This window comes from Bombina bombina, chromosome 3 (assembly GCF_027579735.1).
Source record: "Bombina bombina isolate aBomBom1 chromosome 3, aBomBom1.pri, whole genome shotgun sequence".
Taxonomy (NCBI): domain Eukaryota; kingdom Metazoa; phylum Chordata; class Amphibia; order Anura; family Bombinatoridae; genus Bombina; species Bombina bombina.
In genome coordinates, this window is record NC_069501.1 from 773445779 (window position 1) to 773464322 (window position 18544).

At 37.8% G+C, this 18544-nt stretch overlaps 1 protein-coding gene across 3 annotated transcripts in view; it reads left to right on the forward strand.

Annotated features, from left to right (window-relative positions):
• The window catches only part of LOC128654012 (interleukin-1 receptor type 1), a 317896-nt gene that overhangs the window by 172137 nt on the left and 127215 nt on the right, over positions 1-18544 (forward strand). For all 3 annotated transcript variants that reach the window (XM_053707657.1, XM_053707656.1, XM_053707658.1), the window contains one exon: positions 2087-2267. In XM_053707657.1, the coding sequence (XP_053563632.1) occupies positions 2087-2267 (181 nt within the window). The remainder of the gene's footprint in view (positions 1-2086; positions 2268-18544) is intronic.

The window sequence follows — 18544 nt, forward strand, 5'->3', positions numbered from 1 at the left end:
AGAACTAGATCTGATGGCGTCTTGTAAGAACACCAAGCTTCCTTGTTACGGGTCCAGGTCAAGGGATCCCCAGGAAGCGCTGATAGATGCTCTAGCAGTGCCCTGGTCCTTCAGCCTGGCTTATGTGTTCCCACCATTTCCTCTCCTCCGATGTTTGATTGCCAAGATCATGCAGGAGAGAGCTTTGGTGATTTTGATAGCACCTGCGTGGCCACGCAGGACTTGGTATGCAGATCTGGTGGACATTTCATCCTTTCCACCATGGACTCTGCTGCTGAGGCAGGACCTTCTACTCCAAGGTCCATTCAAACATCCAAATCTAATTTCTCTGTGGCTGACTGCTTGGAGATTGAACGCTTGATTTTATCAAAACGTGGTTTCTTCAAGTCGGTCATTGATACCTTAATTCAGGCTCGAAAGTCTGTCACCAGGAAAATCTATCATAAGATATGGTGTAAATATCTTCATTGGTGTGAATCCAAAGGTTACTCATGGAGTAAAGTCAGGATTCCTAGGATATTATCCTTTCTCCAAGAAGGATTGGAGAAGGGATTGTCAGCTAGTTCCTTAAAGGGACAGATTTCTGCTCTGTCTATTCTTCTGCACAAACGTCTGGCAGATGTTCCAGATGTTCAGGCGTTTTGTCAGGCTTTAGTTAGAATCAAGCCTGTGTTTAAACCTGTTGCTCCGCCATGGAGTTTAAATTTAGTTCTTAAAGTTCTTCAAGGGGTTCCGTTTGAACCTCTGCATTCCATAGATATCAAGCTTTTATCTTGGAAAGTTCTGTTTTTGGTAGCTATCTCTTCAGCTCAAAGAGTTTCAGAGTTATCTGCCTTACAGTGTGATTCCCCTTATCTGATCTTCCATGCAGATAAGGTAGTTTTGCATACCAAACCTGGGTTTCTTCCTAAGGTGGTATCTAATAAGAATATCAATCAGGAGATTGTTGTTCCGTCACTGTGTCCTAATCCTTCTTCAAAGATGGAACGTTTATTACACAATCTTGACGTGGTTCGTGCTTTAAAGTTTTATTTACAAGCTACTAAGGATTTTCGTCAAACATCTGCATTGTTTGTTGTCTACTCTGGACAGAGGAGAGGCCAAAAGGCTTCAGCATCTTCTCTTTCTTTTTGGCTGAGAAGCATAATCCATTTAGCTTATGAGACTGCTGGCCAGCAGCCTCCTGAAAGAATTACAGCTCATTCCACTAGAGCGGTAGCTTCCACATGGGCTTTTAAAAATTAGGCCTCTGTTGAACAGATTTGTAAGGCAGCGACTTGGTAAATTAACTTCATACTTTTTCTAAATTCTACAAATTTGATACTTTTGCTTCCTCAGAGGCTATTTTTGGGAGAAAGGTCTTGCAGGCAGTGGTGCCTTCCGTTTAAGTTACTGCCTTGTCCCTCCCTTCATCCGTGTCCTAAAGCTTTGGTATTGGTATCCCACAAGTAATGGATGAACCCGTGGACTGGATACACCTTTAAACTACAGTCACCACTGCACCCTATAGTTTCTCCTTTTTTCTTGCTTGTCTTCGGTCGAATGAATGGGGGTGGCAGTTAGGGGAGGAGCTATATAGACAGCTCTGCTGTGGGTGTCCTCTTGCAACTTCCTGTTGGGAAGGAGAATATCCCACAAGTAGTGGATGAACCCGTGGACTGGATACACCACAAGAGAGAGAAATTTATCAGGTAAGCATAAATTTTGTTTTTATGAGGGGAAAAAACCTTATATGAGAAAGGAGTGGTCCACATTTCAAATAAGGAGTTTCACATTTTTTGTTTAGTAGATGTTAGTACTGTTCATCCTATAGTATTGTAAGCAGAATTTAAGTTTAAGTGAAAACCATGAAGTATTTTAATGCAGACTTTATAACATGTTTTTTTTCCTTTGCATATAAATACATTTTCTCTTTTTCTTGGTTTATTTCCCAACAGGTTTGTAGGTTGTATGTTTCTTTCAGTGCAGATCTAGCACAGGGTGAACATTTTACAAGTGCCCTGTAATTAAATAAAATTGTGTATAGATAGTGCACGTTTTCAACACAAATGTTCCTAATAATGTTCTGCATTAAACTTTGTTACAGAAATTCTACATTCTGTGTAAAACAACTTGTAGCTCTTAAGGTATATAAGAATGAAGAGGACCTCTGTTATCACAGTGACATTGTGTTCCCTGAGAATGAACGGATCTCTAAAAGCAATAAAGTAATATGTCCAGATCTAGATGCATATCCAGTTGTATTGTCACGGATAAGATGGTTAAAGGTAATATTCCTCGTTGTTATTCTTAAAACATTAAATCATATATCAAAGAAATCACTGGCAGGGGAAGGTTGGATGTTTCATAGTTTTACTGTATGTGGGAAAAAACCTCCATATTCAGTAAATGCAAGTAATATGTAACTTAATGGGACGTGAAACTACCATTTCTTTCTTTCATGATTCAAATGGAGCAGGAACATAAGCTCAGGAGCGTGCACGTGTCTGGAGCACTATATGGTCGAAATTTTGCAATAATGTAATCAATTTGCGAGAGCAGTAGATGGCAGCACTATGTCCTTTAATGTAGTGCTCCAGACACCTACCTAGCTATCTCTTCGGCAGAATATCATGGGAACAAAGCAAATATGATAATAGAAATAAACTGGAAACTTTTTTAAAAATTGTACACTGTGAGAAACAAAAGAAATATTTGGGTTTCATGTCCCTTCAAAGGTCCCTTAAATTCTCTGCTCTAGTATATGCAAAGCATTTTTCAGCAATTAAGCACTGTGTTACAAAATATCGGTAGGCAAATATATATTTTGAAAGCTTTTACAACTTTGGTTTTGTTAGAAAAATTTGCACTGTTTTGCAGTCTAGGGAGACACCACTTGAGAAATCTCTTAGGCCTAGATTTGGAGTTTGGCGGTAGCCGTGAAAACCAGCGTTAGAGGCTCCTAACGCTGGTTTTAGGCTACCGCCGGTATTTGGAGTCACTCAGAAAAGGGTCTAACGCTCACTTTTCAGCCGCGACTTTTCCATACCGCAGATCCCCTTACGTCATTTGCGTATCCTATCTTTTCAATGGGATCTTTCTAACTCCGGTATTTAGAGTCGTGGCTGAAGTGAGCGTTAGACATCTAACGACAAAACTCCAGCCGCAGGAAAAAAGTCAGTAGTTAAGAGCTTTCTGGGCTAACGCCGGTTCATAAAGCTCTTAACTACTGTGCTCTAAAGTACACTAACACCCATAAACTACCTATGTACCCCTAAACCGAGGTCCCCCCACATCGCCGCCACTCAATTAAATTTTTTAACCCCTAATCTGCCGACCGCCACCTACGTTATACTTATGTACCCCTAATCTGCTGCCCCTAACACCGCCGACCCCTGTATTATATTTATTAACCCCTAACCTGCCCCCCACAACGTCGCCGCCAGCTACCTACAATAATTAACCCCTAATCTGCCAACCGCAAAGAGCCGCCACCTACATTATAGCTATGTACCCCTAATCTGCTGCCCCTAACACCGCCGACCCCTATATTATATTTATTAACCCCTAATTTGCCGCCCTCAACGTCGCCTCCACCTGCCTACACTTATTAACCCCTAATCTGCCGACCGGACCGCACCGCTATTATAATAAAGTTATTAACCCCTAATCCACCTCACTAACCCTATAATAAATAGTATTAACCCCTAATCTGCCCTCCCTAACATCGCCGACACCTAACTTCAAACATTAACCCCTAATCTGCCGACCGGAGCTCACCGCTATTCTAATAAATGTATTAACCCCTAAAGCTAAGTCTAACCCTAACACTAACACCCCCCTATGTTAAATATAATTTAAATCTAACGAAATTAATTAACTCTTATTAAATAAATTATTCCTATTTAAAGCTAAATACTTACCTGTAAAATAAATCCTAATATAGCTACAATATAAATTATAATTATATTATAGCTATTTTAGGATTAATATTTATTTTACAGGTAACTTTGTATTTATTTTAACCAGGTACAATAGCTATTAAATAGTTAAGAACTATTTAATATCTACCTAGATAAAATAATTACAAAATTACCTGTAAAATAAATCCTAATCTAAGTTACAATTAAACCTAACACTACACTATCAATAAATAAATTAAATTAAATACCTACAATTACCTACAATTAAACCTAACACTACACTATCAATACATTAATTAAATACAATACCTATAAATAACTACAATGAAATAAACTAACTAAAGTACAAAAAATAAAAAAGAACTAAGTTACAAAAAATAAAAAAATATTTACAATCATAAGAAAAATATTACAACAATTTTAAACTAATTACACCTACTCTAAGCCCCCTAATAAAATAACAAAGCCCCCCAAAATAAAAAAAATGCCATACCCTATTCTAAATTACTAAAGTTCAAAGCTCTTTTACCTTACCAGCCCTGAACAGGGCCCTTTGCGGGGCATGCCCCAAGAAGTTCAGCTCTTTTGCCTGTAAAAAAAAACATACAATACCCCCCCCCAACATTAGAACCCACCACCCACATACCCCTAATCTAATCCAAACCCCCCTTAAATAAACCTAACACTAAGCCCCTGAAGATCTTACTACCTTATCTTCACCATACCAGGTTCACCGATCGATCCAGAAGAGCTCCTCCGATGTCCTGATCCAAGCCCAAGCGGGGGGCTGAAGAGGTCCATGATCCGGCTGAAGTCATCATCCAAGCGGGAGCTGAAGAGGTCCATGATACGGCTGAAGTCTTCATCCAAGCGGGAGCTGAAGAGGTCCATGATCCGGATGAAGTCTTCTATCAACGGCATCTTCAATCTTCTTTCTTCGGGAGCCATCATCTTCCATCCGACGCGGAACATCCTCTTCTCCCGACGCCTACTAGCCGAATGACGGTTCCTTTAAATGACGTCATCCAAGATGGCGTCCCTCGAATTCCGATTGGCTGATAGGATTCTATCAGCCAATCGGAATTAAGGTAGGAAAATTCTGATTGGCTGATGGAATCAGCCAATCAGAATCAAGTTCAATCCGATTGGCTGATCCGATCAGCCAATCAGATTGAGCTTGCATTCTATTGGCTGATCGGAATTCCATCAGCCAATCAGAATATTCCTACCTTAAGGATGTTCCGCGTCGGATGGAAGATGATGGCTCCCGAAGAAAGAAGATTGAAGATGCCGTTGATAGAAGACTTCATCCGGATCATGGACCTCTTCAGCTCCCGCTTGGATGATGACTTCAGCCGGATCATGGACCTCTTCAGCCCCCCGCTTGGGCTTGGATCAGGACATCGGAGGAGCTCTTCTGGATCGATCGGTGAACCTGGTATGGTGAAGATAAGGTAGGAAGATCTTCAGGGGCTTAGTGTTAGGTTTATTTAAGGGGGGTTTGGGTTAGATTAGGGGTATGTGGGTGGTGGGTTGTAATGTTGGGGGGGGGTATTGTATGTTTTTTTTTACAGGCAAAAGAGCTGAACTTCTTGGGGCATGCCCCGCAAAGGGCCCTGTTCAGGGCTGGTAAGGTAAAAGAGCTTTGAACTTTAGTAATTTAGAATAGGGTAGGGCATTTTTTTATTTTGGGGGGCTTTGTTATTTTATTAGGGGGCTTAGAGTAGGTGTAATTAGTTTAAAATTGTTGTAATATTTTTCTTATGTTTGTAAATATTTTTTTATTTTTTGTAACTTAGTTCTTTTGTACTTTAGTTAGTTTATTTCATTGTAGTTATTTGTAGGTATTGTATTTAATTAATTTATTGATAGTGTAGTGTTAGGTTTAATTGTAGATAATTATAGGTATTTTATTTAATTTATTTATTGATAGTGTAGTGTTAGGTTTAATTGTAACTTAGGTTAGGATTTATTTTACAGGTAAATTTGTAATTATTTTAACTATTTTAGCTATTAAATAGTTCTTAACTATTTAATAGCTATTGTACCTGGTTACAATAAATACAAAGTTACCTGTAAAATAAATATTAATCCTAAAATAGCTATAATATAATTATAATTTATATTGTAGTTATATTAGGATTTATTTTACAGGTAAGTATTTAGCTTTAAATAGGAATAATTTATTTAATAAGAGTTAATTAATTTCGTTAGATTTAAATTATATTTAAGTTAGGGGGGTGTTAGTGTTAGGGTTAGACTTAGCTTTAGGGGTTAATACATTTATTAGAATAGCGGCGAGATTAGGTCGGCAGATTAGGGGTTAATAATTGAAGTTAGGTGTCGGCGATGTTAGGGAGGGCAGATTAGGGGTTAATACTATTTATTATAGGGTTAGTGAGGCGGATTAGGGGTTAATAACTTTATTATAATAGCGATGCGGTCCGGTCGTCAGATTAGGGGTTAATAAGTGTAGGCAGGTGGAGGCGACGTTGTGGGGGGCAGATTAGGGGTTAATAAATATATAATATAGGGGTCGGCGGTGTTAGGGGCAGCAGATTAGGGGTACATAGGGATAATGTAAGTAGCGACGGTTTACGGAGCGGCAGATTAGGTGTTAATAATAATATGCAGGGGTCAGCGATATCGGGGGCGGCAGATTAGGGGTTAATAAGTGTAAGGCTAGGGGTGTTTAGACTCGGGGTACATGTTAGAGTGTTAGGTGCAGACGTAGGAAGTGTTTCCCCATAGGAAACAATGGGGCTGCGTTAGGAGCTGAACGCCGCTTTTTTGCAGCTGTTAGGTTTTTTTTCAGCTCAAACAGCCCCATTGTTTCCTATGGGGGAATCGTGCACGAGCACGTTTTTGAGGCTGGCCGCGTCCGTAAGCAACTCTGGTATTGAGAGTTGCAGTGGCATTAAATATGCTCTACGCTCCTTTTTTGGAGCCTAACGCAGCCATTCTGTGGACTCTCAATACCAGAGTTATTTTAAAGGTGCGGCCAGAAAAAAGCCAGCGTTAGATACGCGGGTCCTTACCGACAAAACTCTAAATCTAGCCGTTAGTTTCTTAGTTCCTAGTTTCACACATAGATGTCTTTTGGGCACACCTAACCATGCCCATGGCCACATAAAGCTACCCACATCACATACACCCCTGCCCCTGAACTTCTCTTACCATGCCTGGGGTTGCTATGACTCCGCCCAGCCTACTGGTCCCTGATATTGGGCTTGATTACAAGTGGTGCGCTAACTGTTGCATGCAAGCAATATCAGGTTTTTGTGTGCAGTGGAACGAGTGCTCGTATTACAAATTGAAAGTAAGCACAGATCAGGTAATCACTGTATGTAATGATAGGATAAACTCCAGCTACTCTCAAACATTGGAAAACCACAGTTTTCAGAGTTAAACTGCAGGAGAAAAACAAACAAATAAAAAAATATTAGTACTTTTATTTTTACCATGTATAATTATACATTTTCTGAAAAATTACATTTGGAGTTTGATACCCCTTTAATTTGTTTTCAGTAAATGCAAACGAGAATATGATTGAGCTTGATGGTGCACTTCCTAGAGTAGTTGGTGCTCATTGTCATTATTAAAATATAATCTTTATTTTAGTTATTTTAGAAATGAAACCGTAAAGAATAACAATATCTCCCATCAGCAGACAGGCTGTCCATGTTGCTGTTATATCAATTTCTTTTTTAAATGTATACAATACTTACATAATTGCTATACAATGTTTTTTTGTTCAAGCTCAAACTTATTGGAATAGAGGTAATTGACAACTAAGGGCTTAAGCCGTAAATGGTCGCAAAACAAAAAAAAAACATACTATTGGAATCCATTACACTTATCAACAGTTTCCAATGGCGCCTTTTTCATCATTTCTTTAAAAAAAAAAATAATTATGTGTCCCATATAAAATAATAGATGTTAAAAAGTGCAACATTACACATGATTTCCATTGAACGCGCAAACAGTTAGAACACTAACTGAAGCTGTCAATAAAGTCTCAAACATTACAGCATTTTCAGCTAGGTGTAAAAGAGTTCAAATATGCTTTTTGTTATTACTATGTAATATGTATTACTGACCCAGTAATAGATCTAGTTTGAGTTATGTTCCTATTTAAATATTGATGAGTATTTACATTTATAAATTTCAAAATTGAATAAAACAAACAAAAAATGTTTTTCCTTAAATCATTTTTTTTTCCCTATCTTGTATGTTTGTTTTGAGTCTAGCATAACTCCAGTGTCTTTATCTCTAGAGGGAATCAAAGGTAAGGAGTGCAGGTGTTAAACTTAAATTTTATACGGCTAGATTTAGAGTTTGGCGGCCAAAGGGGTGCGTTAGCTACGCAGGCTTTTTTTCTCCCGCACCTTTTAAATACCGCTGGTATTTAGTGTTCACAGAATGGCTGGGTTTTCAGTGCGTTAGGCTCCAAAAAGGGAGCGTAGAGCATAATTTAACGCCACTGCAACTCTAGATACCAGCGGTGCTTACGGACGCGGCCAGCTTCAAAAACGTGCTCATGCACGATATCCCCATAGAAAACAATGGGGCCAATTAAACTGAAAAAAAACCTAACACCTGCAAAAAAGCAGCATTCAGCTCCGAATGCAGCCCCATTGTTTTCTATGGGGAAACACTTCATACGTCTAACACTCTAACATGTACCCCGAGTCTAAACACCCCTAACCTTCCACTTATTAACCCCTAATCTGCCGCCCCCGCTATCGCTGACACCTGCATATTTTTTTAACCCCTAATCTGCCGCTCCGTAAACCGCCGCTACCTACATTATCCCTATGTACCCCTAATCTGCTGCCCCTAACACCGCCGACCCCTATATTATATTTATTAACCCCTAATCTGCCCCCCTCAACGTCGCCTCCACCTGCCTACACTTATTAACCCCTAATCTGCCGAGCGGACCGGACCGCTACTATAATAAAGTTATTAACCCCTAATCCGCCTCACTCCCGCCTCAATAACCCTATAATAAATAGTATTAACCCCTAATCTGCCCTCCCTAACATCGCCGACACCTAACTTCAATTATTAACCCCTAATCTGCCGACCGAATCTCGCCGCTACTGTAATAAATGGATTAACCCCTAAAGCTAAGTCTAACCCTAACCCTAACACCCCCCTAAGTTAAATATAATTTTTATCTAACGAAATAAATTAAGTCTTATTAAATAAATTATTCCTATTTAAATCTAAATACTTACCTGTAAAATAAATCCTAATATAGCTACAATATAAATTATAATTATATCTTAGCTATTTTAGGATTAATATTTATTTTACAGGCAACTTTGTAATTATTTTAAACAGGTACAATAGCTATTAAATAGTTAATAACTATTTAATAGCTACCTAGTGAAAATATCGGAACAGCCAATAGAATGCGAGCTCAATCTGATTGTTTGATCCAATCAGCCAATCGGATTGAACTTGAATCTGATTGGCTGATTCCATCAGCCAATCAGAATATTCCTACCTTAATTCCGATTGGCTGATAGAATCCTATCAGCCAATCGGAATTCGAGGGATGCCATCTTGGATGATGTCATTTAAAGGAACCATCATTCGGCTAGTAGGCATCGGTTGAAGAGGATGTTCCGCGTCGGCTTGGAAGAAGATGGCTCCGCTACGCTCCGGAAGAAAGAAGATTGAAGATGCGGCTTGATAGAAGACTTCATCCCGATGATGGACTTCCGACTTCATCCCGATGATGGACTTCCGACTTCAGCCCGATGATGGAGTTCTTCAGCCGCTGCTTGGATCCAGACTTCAGCCCGAGGATGGACGTCACTCTTCAGCCCCCCGCTTGGGCTTGGATCAAGACTTCGGACCCTCTTCTGGACAGATCGGGACCCGGTGAGGTGAAGACAAGGTAGGGAGATCTTCAGGGGCTTAGTGTTAGGTTTATTTAAGGGGGGTTTGGGTTAGATTAGGGGTATGTGGGTGGTGGGTTGTAATGTTGGGGGGGTATTGTATGTTTTTTTTTACAGGCAAAAGAGCTGAATTCTTTGGGGCATGCCCGCAAAGGGCCCTTTTCAGGGCTGGTAAGGTAAAAGAGCTTTGAACTTTTTTATTTTAGAATAGGGTAGGGCATTTTTTTATTTTGGGGGTCTTTGTTATTTTATTAGGGGGCTTAGAGTAGGTGTAATTAGTTTAAAATTGTTGTAATATTTTTCTAATGTTTGTAAATATTTTTTTATTTTTTGTAACTTAGTTCTTTTTTATTTTTTGTACTTTAGTTAGTTTATTTCATTGTATTTATTTGTAGGTATTGTATTTAATTAATTTATTGATAGTGTAGTGTTAGGTTTAATTGTAGATAATTGTAGGTATTGTATTTAATTAATTTATTGATAGTGTAGTGTTAGGTTTAATTGTAACTTAGGTTAGGATTTATTTTACAGGTAATTTTGTAATTATTTTAACTAGGTAACTATTAAATAGTTATTAACTATTTAATAGCTATTGTACCCGGTTAAAATAATTACAAAGTTACCTGTAAAATAAATATTAATCCTAAAATAGCTACAATATAATTATAATTTATATTGTAGCTATATTAGGGTTTATTTTACAGGTAAGTATTTAGCTTTAAATAGGAATAATTTATTTAATAAGAGTTAATTTATTTCGTTAGAATAAAATTATATTTAACTTAGGGGGGTGTTAGGGTTAGGGTTAGAATTAGCTTTAGGGGTTAAAAAATTTATTAGAGTAGCGGTGAGCTCCGATCGGCAGATTAGGGGTTAATACTTGAAGTTAGGTGTCGGCGATGTTAGGGAGGGCAGATTAGGGGTTAATACTATTTATTATAGGGTTATTGAGGCGGGAGTGAGGCGGATTAGGGGTTAATAACTTTATTATAGTAGCGGTGCGGTCCGCTCAGCAGATTAGGGGTTAATTATTGTAGGTAGCTGGCGGCGACGTTGTGGGGGGCAGATTAGGGGTTAATAAATATAATATAGGGGTCGGCGGTGTTAGGGGCAGCAGATTAGGGGTACATAGGGATAACGTAGTTGGCGCTGGTGTACGGAGCGGCAGATTAGGGGTTAAAAAATTTAAATATAGTGGCGGCGATGTGGGGGGCCTCGGTTTAGGGGTACATAGGTAGTTTATGTGTGTTAGTGTACTTTAGAGCACAGTAGTTAAGAGCTTTATAAACCGGCGTTAGCCCAGAAAGCTCTTAACTACTGACTTTTTTCTGCGGCTGGAGTTTTGTCATTAGATTTCTAACGCTCACTTCAGCCACGACTCTAAATACCGGTGTTAGAAAGATTCCATTGAAAAGATAGGATACGCAAATGGCGTAGGGGGATCTGCCAAATGGAAAAGTCGCGGCTGGAAAGTGAGCGTTAGACCCTTTAACGATGGTTTTCACGGCTACCGCCCAACTCTAAATCTAGGCCATAGTGTTTTGTTGTGTTACCATAGCAACAAAACTTGTTATGGCGCAATTTTCGAGAAATCTGACATTGGATGGAAGCGTTAACACAATATTAACTTACACATGCATGAAAAGATCAACTGCACACACCGCGCAAAATATTTCAATGGAAATCTGGTACTAAAATGGAGCTGTAAACTATTTTTAGCTGTCGACAACTATGGTAGCTTATATCTCCATTTTTTAGCAATTCAATGGAAATGAGCCATAAGTTGTTAGAACTGGAAGCTTGGGGCAAAATCAAGGTGGCCAAGGGTGATGTCTCGGGCTGGGTTCGGCAGTGCATAGCCAAACATTACTTAATAGCCAGGATGGGTATAAATTCCTTTCATGCATATATATTTTTCATACACACATATATACACATAAAGTGCATACATACATATGCACACACACATACATACATATATACACATAAAGTACATACATACATACATATGCACACACACATACATACATACATACACACACACATATATACACATAAAGTACATACATACATATGCACACACACATACATACATACATACATACATACACACACACACATATACACACACACATACATACATACACACACACATATATACACATAAAGTACATACATACATATGCACACACACACACATATATACACATAAAGTACATACTTACATATGCACACACACATACATACACACACACACATATATACACATAAAGTACATACATACATATGCACACACACATACATACACACACACATATATACACATAAAGTACATACATACATATGCACACACATATATATATATATATATATATATATATATATATATATATACAGATACATACATATGCACACACATACATACACACATAAACACACACACTACATACATACATAAACATACACAAACACACACATACATACATACATACATACATACACACACACACACACACACACACATACATACATACATACATACACACACACATATATACACATAAAGTACATACATACATATGCACACACACATACATACACACACACACATATATATATATACACAGATACATACATATGCACACACATACATACACACATAAACACACACACTACATACATACATAAACATACACACACACCTACATACATAAACAAACACACACTTATGTACAGTTCATAAATTCATAAACATACACACACTCAGATACATACACACACAAATGCAGTGTATACATAAACATACACACGCACATACACACACATAAAGGGGCCGATTTATCAAGCCCTGTATGGGCCCCAATGCCTCTGTTTCCGCATGAGCCTTCAGGCTCGCTGAAAACAGGAGTTAGGAAGCAGCGCTCTTAAGACCGCTGCTCCTTATCTCGTCCGCCACCTCTGAGGCGGCAGATAGCAATCCATCCGATCGCATATGATCGGGTTGATTGACACCCCCTGCCAATTATAAATGCAGACAGCGCATGCTGACGGCTTTTATCGATGTGCGGCAGACATGATCGCTACCCCGGTTCATGTCAGTTCGCACTTTGATAAATCTGCCCCACAGTACATACATACATAAACATACATACACATGATATCCCGTTATTCTCCCACAACGGTTAGCTTTAGAAAAAGAATGTGTTACCTAAAAGGTAGTGAGAGTGGTGCTCAAAAGTGTGAGCAGGGGTTAAGAAAGAAATTTATAGTACAAAACGCTATCAACTGAGTTACAAGTATATTTTAATACATGTGAAAATTGCAACAATTGTTAAAAATCTAAGCAAAACAAATCAAATAAGTTAATTAATTGTGATCACAATTATATAAAACTAAAATAAAGTTTATAATCACCTACTCAATAGACATAGAAAAATAACCTTTTTGATCAACTCAATGGTTATGTCACTTATTTAAAACAACTCTGTAAATATATCACTGGCTTTAGAACAAATAATTTCTAATAGGAGCAATGCTTGTTGATTTCACATACGGCTCATACTATATTTCTAGTTCAGTATGTAGAACAATGTATCTGTCCTTGGAGCAATGTATCAGTTCACTGTCCTCTTTTGTTTATATAGTGAGAACCTTGATACTAAGAAGTTGGTGTTTGCGATATAGTGATACATTTAATTCAAGGATCCTGAACACAGTATTTAAGTTCTTGATTTAGTAGTGTGCACACATAATGTTATTGGCTTAAGAATGCAGTAATCTTACTTTCTGAATGCTGGGTTACTGACCTTCAGGGAGCTGAACGATGTTGTTAGCTGTATGCATAACTTACATGCTTTTCGTTATTCCACATTCTCCCTTGGTCTTCAAAGTAAACTATCAGATCGTATGTTTCCTGGGAGTGCTGAAATTTAACAGCCGGTTACTGAAATTCAAAAGTCGCTTGTAGCATTATCCTTTACAGGCTCTATCAAATAATGTAGGTATTTGTAATGCGAAGTTGTACAGGTTTGCTGGAGTCAGATCTACGCGTTTTGGCTCAGTTAGGAGCCTTTATCAAGATGACTCCATTTTCTTTTTGCCTGTAAAGGATAATGCTACAAGCAACTTTTGAATTTCAGTAACCGGCTGTTAAATTTCAGCACTCCCAGGAAACTTACAATCTGATAGGTTACTTTGGAGACCAAGGGAGAACATGGAAAAATGGAAAGCATGTAAGTTATGCATACAGCTAATGGACAACATCATGCAGCTACTTGAAGGTCAGTAACCCAGCATTCAGAAAGTAAGATTACTGCATTCTTAAGCCAATAACATTATCGGCCAGATTACGAGTTTTGAGTTAGAGGCTATGCGGTGCTAACGAGCAGTTTTCTCTCACCGCTCACTTACCTGCAGCGCTGGTATTACGGGTTTTTATAAACCCAGCGTTAAAAGGCAAGAAGTGAGCGTTGAGCAAAATTGTGCTCCATACCGCAGTAACGCAGCCCCATTGATTTCTATGGGGAAACACATTTTATGTTTACACCTAACACCCTAACATGAACCCCGAGTCTAAACACCCCTAATCTTACACTTATTAACCCCTAATCTGCCACCCCCGACATCGTTGCCACCTACATTATATTTTATAACCCCTAATCTGCCGCTCCGGACATCGCTGCCACTATAATAAACATATTAACCCCTAAACCGCCACACTCCCGCCTCGCAAACACTAGTTAGATATTATTAACCCCTAATCTGCCACCCCCAACATCGCCGCCACTATTCTAAATTTATTAACCCCTAAACTTAGTCTAACCCTAACACCCCCTAACTTAAATATAATTTAAATAAATCTAAATAAAATTCCTATCATTAACTAAATTATTCCTATTTAAAACTAAATAATTACCTATAAAATAAACCCTAAGCTAGCTACAATATTTTTATTTTACATTCAAGTTTGTATTTATTTTAACTAGGTAGAATATTTATTAATATTTAATAACTACCTATTTAATAACTGCCTAGCTAAAATAAAGACAAATTTACCTGTAAAATAAAACCTAACCTAAGTTACACTAACACCTAACACTACACTACAATTAAATAAATTAACTAAATTAAAAACAATTAAACAAATTAAATTAAATTAGTTAAATCACAAAAAAACAAACATTAAATTACAGAAAATAAAAAACAAATTACATATCTTTAAACTAATTACACCTAATCTAATAGTCCTATCAAAATAAAAAAGCCCCACCAAAATAAAAAAAAACCCTAGCCTAAACTAAACTATCAATAGCCCTTAAAAGGGCCTTTTGCGAAGCATTGCCCCAAAGTAATCAGCTCTTTTACCTGTAAAAAAAAATACAAACACCCCCCAACAGTAAAACCCACCACCCACACAACCAACCACTAGATACGTGCATGATCGAAACATTTGTTTCGGTTCGGTTTGAATCGATTCAGAGTTTTTTGAATTTCGTTTCAGATCGATTCCAATTCGGATAACTTCTAATGAATTTGTTTCGGATTCGTTTCGGATTTATTCGGATTTGAAAAAATTCGGCTGGATTCGGTTCGATTTGGTTCGGTTCGGAAATTCTGAATTTCGGTATGTGTGCTGTGTATTAGACTAGTATTATGTACTGTATATTAGGTGTAACCCATAGCAGAGTGATATAACCTAATATACTGTACAATACTAGTGTAATCCATGGCCATCCGAATTTACGAAATAAATCCGAACTAATTCGGATTTATTCGGTAAATTCTGCAGTATTTTAATTCGGAAATTCGGTTTGATCCGAATCTCCGAATTTTCCGAATTTTCCGAATTTCTGAATCGATCCGAAACGAATTGCACATATCTACCAACTACCCAAATAAAATACTATCTAAAAAACCTAAGCTCCCCATTGCCTTGAAAAGGTCATTTGGATGGGCATTGCCCTTAGAAGGGCAGTTTGCTTTTTTGCGGCCCAAACCCTAATCTAAAAAATAAAACCCACTTAATACACCCTTAAAAAAAACTAACACTAACACCCTGAAGATCGGCTTATTGCTCTGAAGACCGGACATCCATCCTCAAGGAAGCGGCAGAAGTCTTCATCCAACCGAGCCGAAGTCCTCAACGAAGCCGAGAGAAGTCTTCATCCAAACGGGGCGAAGTGGTTCTCCAGATGGGCAGAAGTCTTCATGCAGACGGCATCTTTTATCTTCATCCATCCGACGCGGAGTGGCTCCATCTTCAAGACATCCGACGCGGAGTATCCTCTTCATCTGGAGTCTTCTTACTGAATGACGGTTCCTTTAAATGACGTCAACCAAGATGGCATCCCTTAGATTCTGATTGGTTGAGAGAATTCTATCAGCCAATCGAAATTAAGCCAATAGGATTGAGCTCACATTCTATTGGCTGTTCCAATCAGCCAATAGAATGCAAGCTCAATCCTATTAGGTTAGTGTTAGGTTTTGTTTAAGGGTGTATTGGGTGGGTTTTATTTTTTAGATTAGGGTTTTGGCCGTAAAAAAGCTAACTGCCCTTTTAAAGGCAATGCCCATCCAAATGCCCTTTTCAGGGCAATGGGGAGCTTAGATTTTTTAAGTTAGGTTTTTATTTGGGGGGTTTGTTGTGTGGATGGTGGGTTTTACTGTTTGGGGGTATTTGTATTTTTTTTTTTTACAGGTAAAAGAGCTGATTACTTTGGGGCAATGCCCCGCAAAAGGCCCTTTTAAGGGCTATTGATAATTTAGTTTAGGCTAGGGTTTTTTTTTTATTTTGGGGGGGCTTTTTTATTTTGATAGGGCTATTAGATTAGTTGTAATTAGTTTAAAGATCTGTAATTTGTTTTTTATTTTCTGTAATTTAGTGTTAGTTTTTTTTTGTGATTTAGCTAATTTAATTTAAATGATTTAATTATTTTTAATTTAGCTAATTTATTTAATTGTAGACTTAGGTTAGGTTTTATTTTACAGGTCAATTTTATTTATTTTAGCTTGGTAGTTATTAAATAGTTAATTAATTAATTTAATAACTATTTAATAACTATTCTACCTAGTTAAAAAAAATACAAACTTGCCTGTAAAATAAAAATAAACCCTAAGCTAGATACAATGTAACTATTAGTTATATTGTAGCTAGCTTAGGGTTTATTTTATAGGTAAGTATTTAGTTTTAAATATGAATTATTTAGTTAATGATAGGAATTTTATTTAGATTTATGTAAATTATATTTAAGTTAGGGGGTGTTAGGGTTATACTTAGGTTTAAGGTTTAATAAATTTAGAATAGTGGCGGTGATGTTGGGGACCGCAGATTAGGGGTTAATAAGTGTAGGTAGGTTGCGGCAACATTGGGGAGGCAGATTAGAGGTTAATAAAAATAATGTAGGTGTCGGCGATGTTGGGGCAACAGATTAGGGGTTAATAAATATAATGTAGGTTGCGGCGATGTCCGGAGCGACAGATTAGGGGTTAATAAGTATAATGTAGGTGGCGGCGTTGTTAGGGGCGGCAGATTAGGGGTTAATAATATTCAACTAGTGTTTGCGAGGTGGGAGTGTGGCGGTTTAGGGGTTAATATGTTTATTATAGCTGGGTTAATAGGTAGTTTGTGGGTATTAGTGTACTTTTTAGCACTTTAGTTATTAGTTTTATGCTACAGCGTTGTACCATAAAACTCATAACTACTGACTTTAAAATGCGTTAGGAATCTTGACGGGGTAGGGTGTACTGCTCATTTTTTGGCCTCCCAGGACAGACTCGTAATATCAGCGCTATGGAAGTCCCATAGAATAAAGACTTTACAAAGTTTAAGTAAGTCGTTTTGCGGTAAGGCCAAATAAGTGTGCAGTGCCCCTAAACCTGCAAGACTTGTAATAGCAGCGGTAGTGAAAAAGCACTGTTAGGACCTGTTAACGCTGCTTTTTCAGCCTAACGCACAACTCATAATCTAGCCGTATGTGTGCACACTACTAAACCAAGAACTTAAATACTGTGTTCAGGATCCTTGAAATAAATGTATCACTATATCGCAAACACCAACTTTTTAGTATCAAGGTTCTCACTATATAAACAAAAGAGGACAGTGAACTGATACATTGCTCCAAGGACGGATACATTGTTCTACATACTGAACTAGAAATATAGTATGAGCCGTATGTGAAATCAACAAGCATTGCTCCTATTAGAAATTATTTGTTCTAAAGCCAGTGATATATTTACAGAGTTGTTTTAAATAAGTGACATAACCATAGAGCTGTTCAAAAAGGTTCTTTTTCTATGTCTATTGAGTAGGTGATTATAAACTTTATTTTAGTTTTATATAATTGTGATCACAATTAATTAACTTATTTGATTTGTTTTGCTTAGATTTTTAACAATTGTTGCAATTTTCACATGTATTAAAATATACTTGTAACTCAGTTGATAGCGTTTTGTACTATAAATTTCTTTCTTAACCCCTGCTCACACTTTTGAGCACCACTCTCACTACCTTTTAGGTAACACATTTTTTTTCTAAAGCTAACCGTTGTGGGAGAATAACGGGATATCATGTGTATGTATGTTTATGTATGTATGTACTGTGGGGCAGATTTATCAAAGTGCGAACTGACATGAACCGGGGTAGCGATCATGTCTGCCGCACATCGATAAAAGCCGTCAGCATGCGCTGTCTGCATTTATAATTGGCAGGGGGTGTCAATCAACCCGATCATA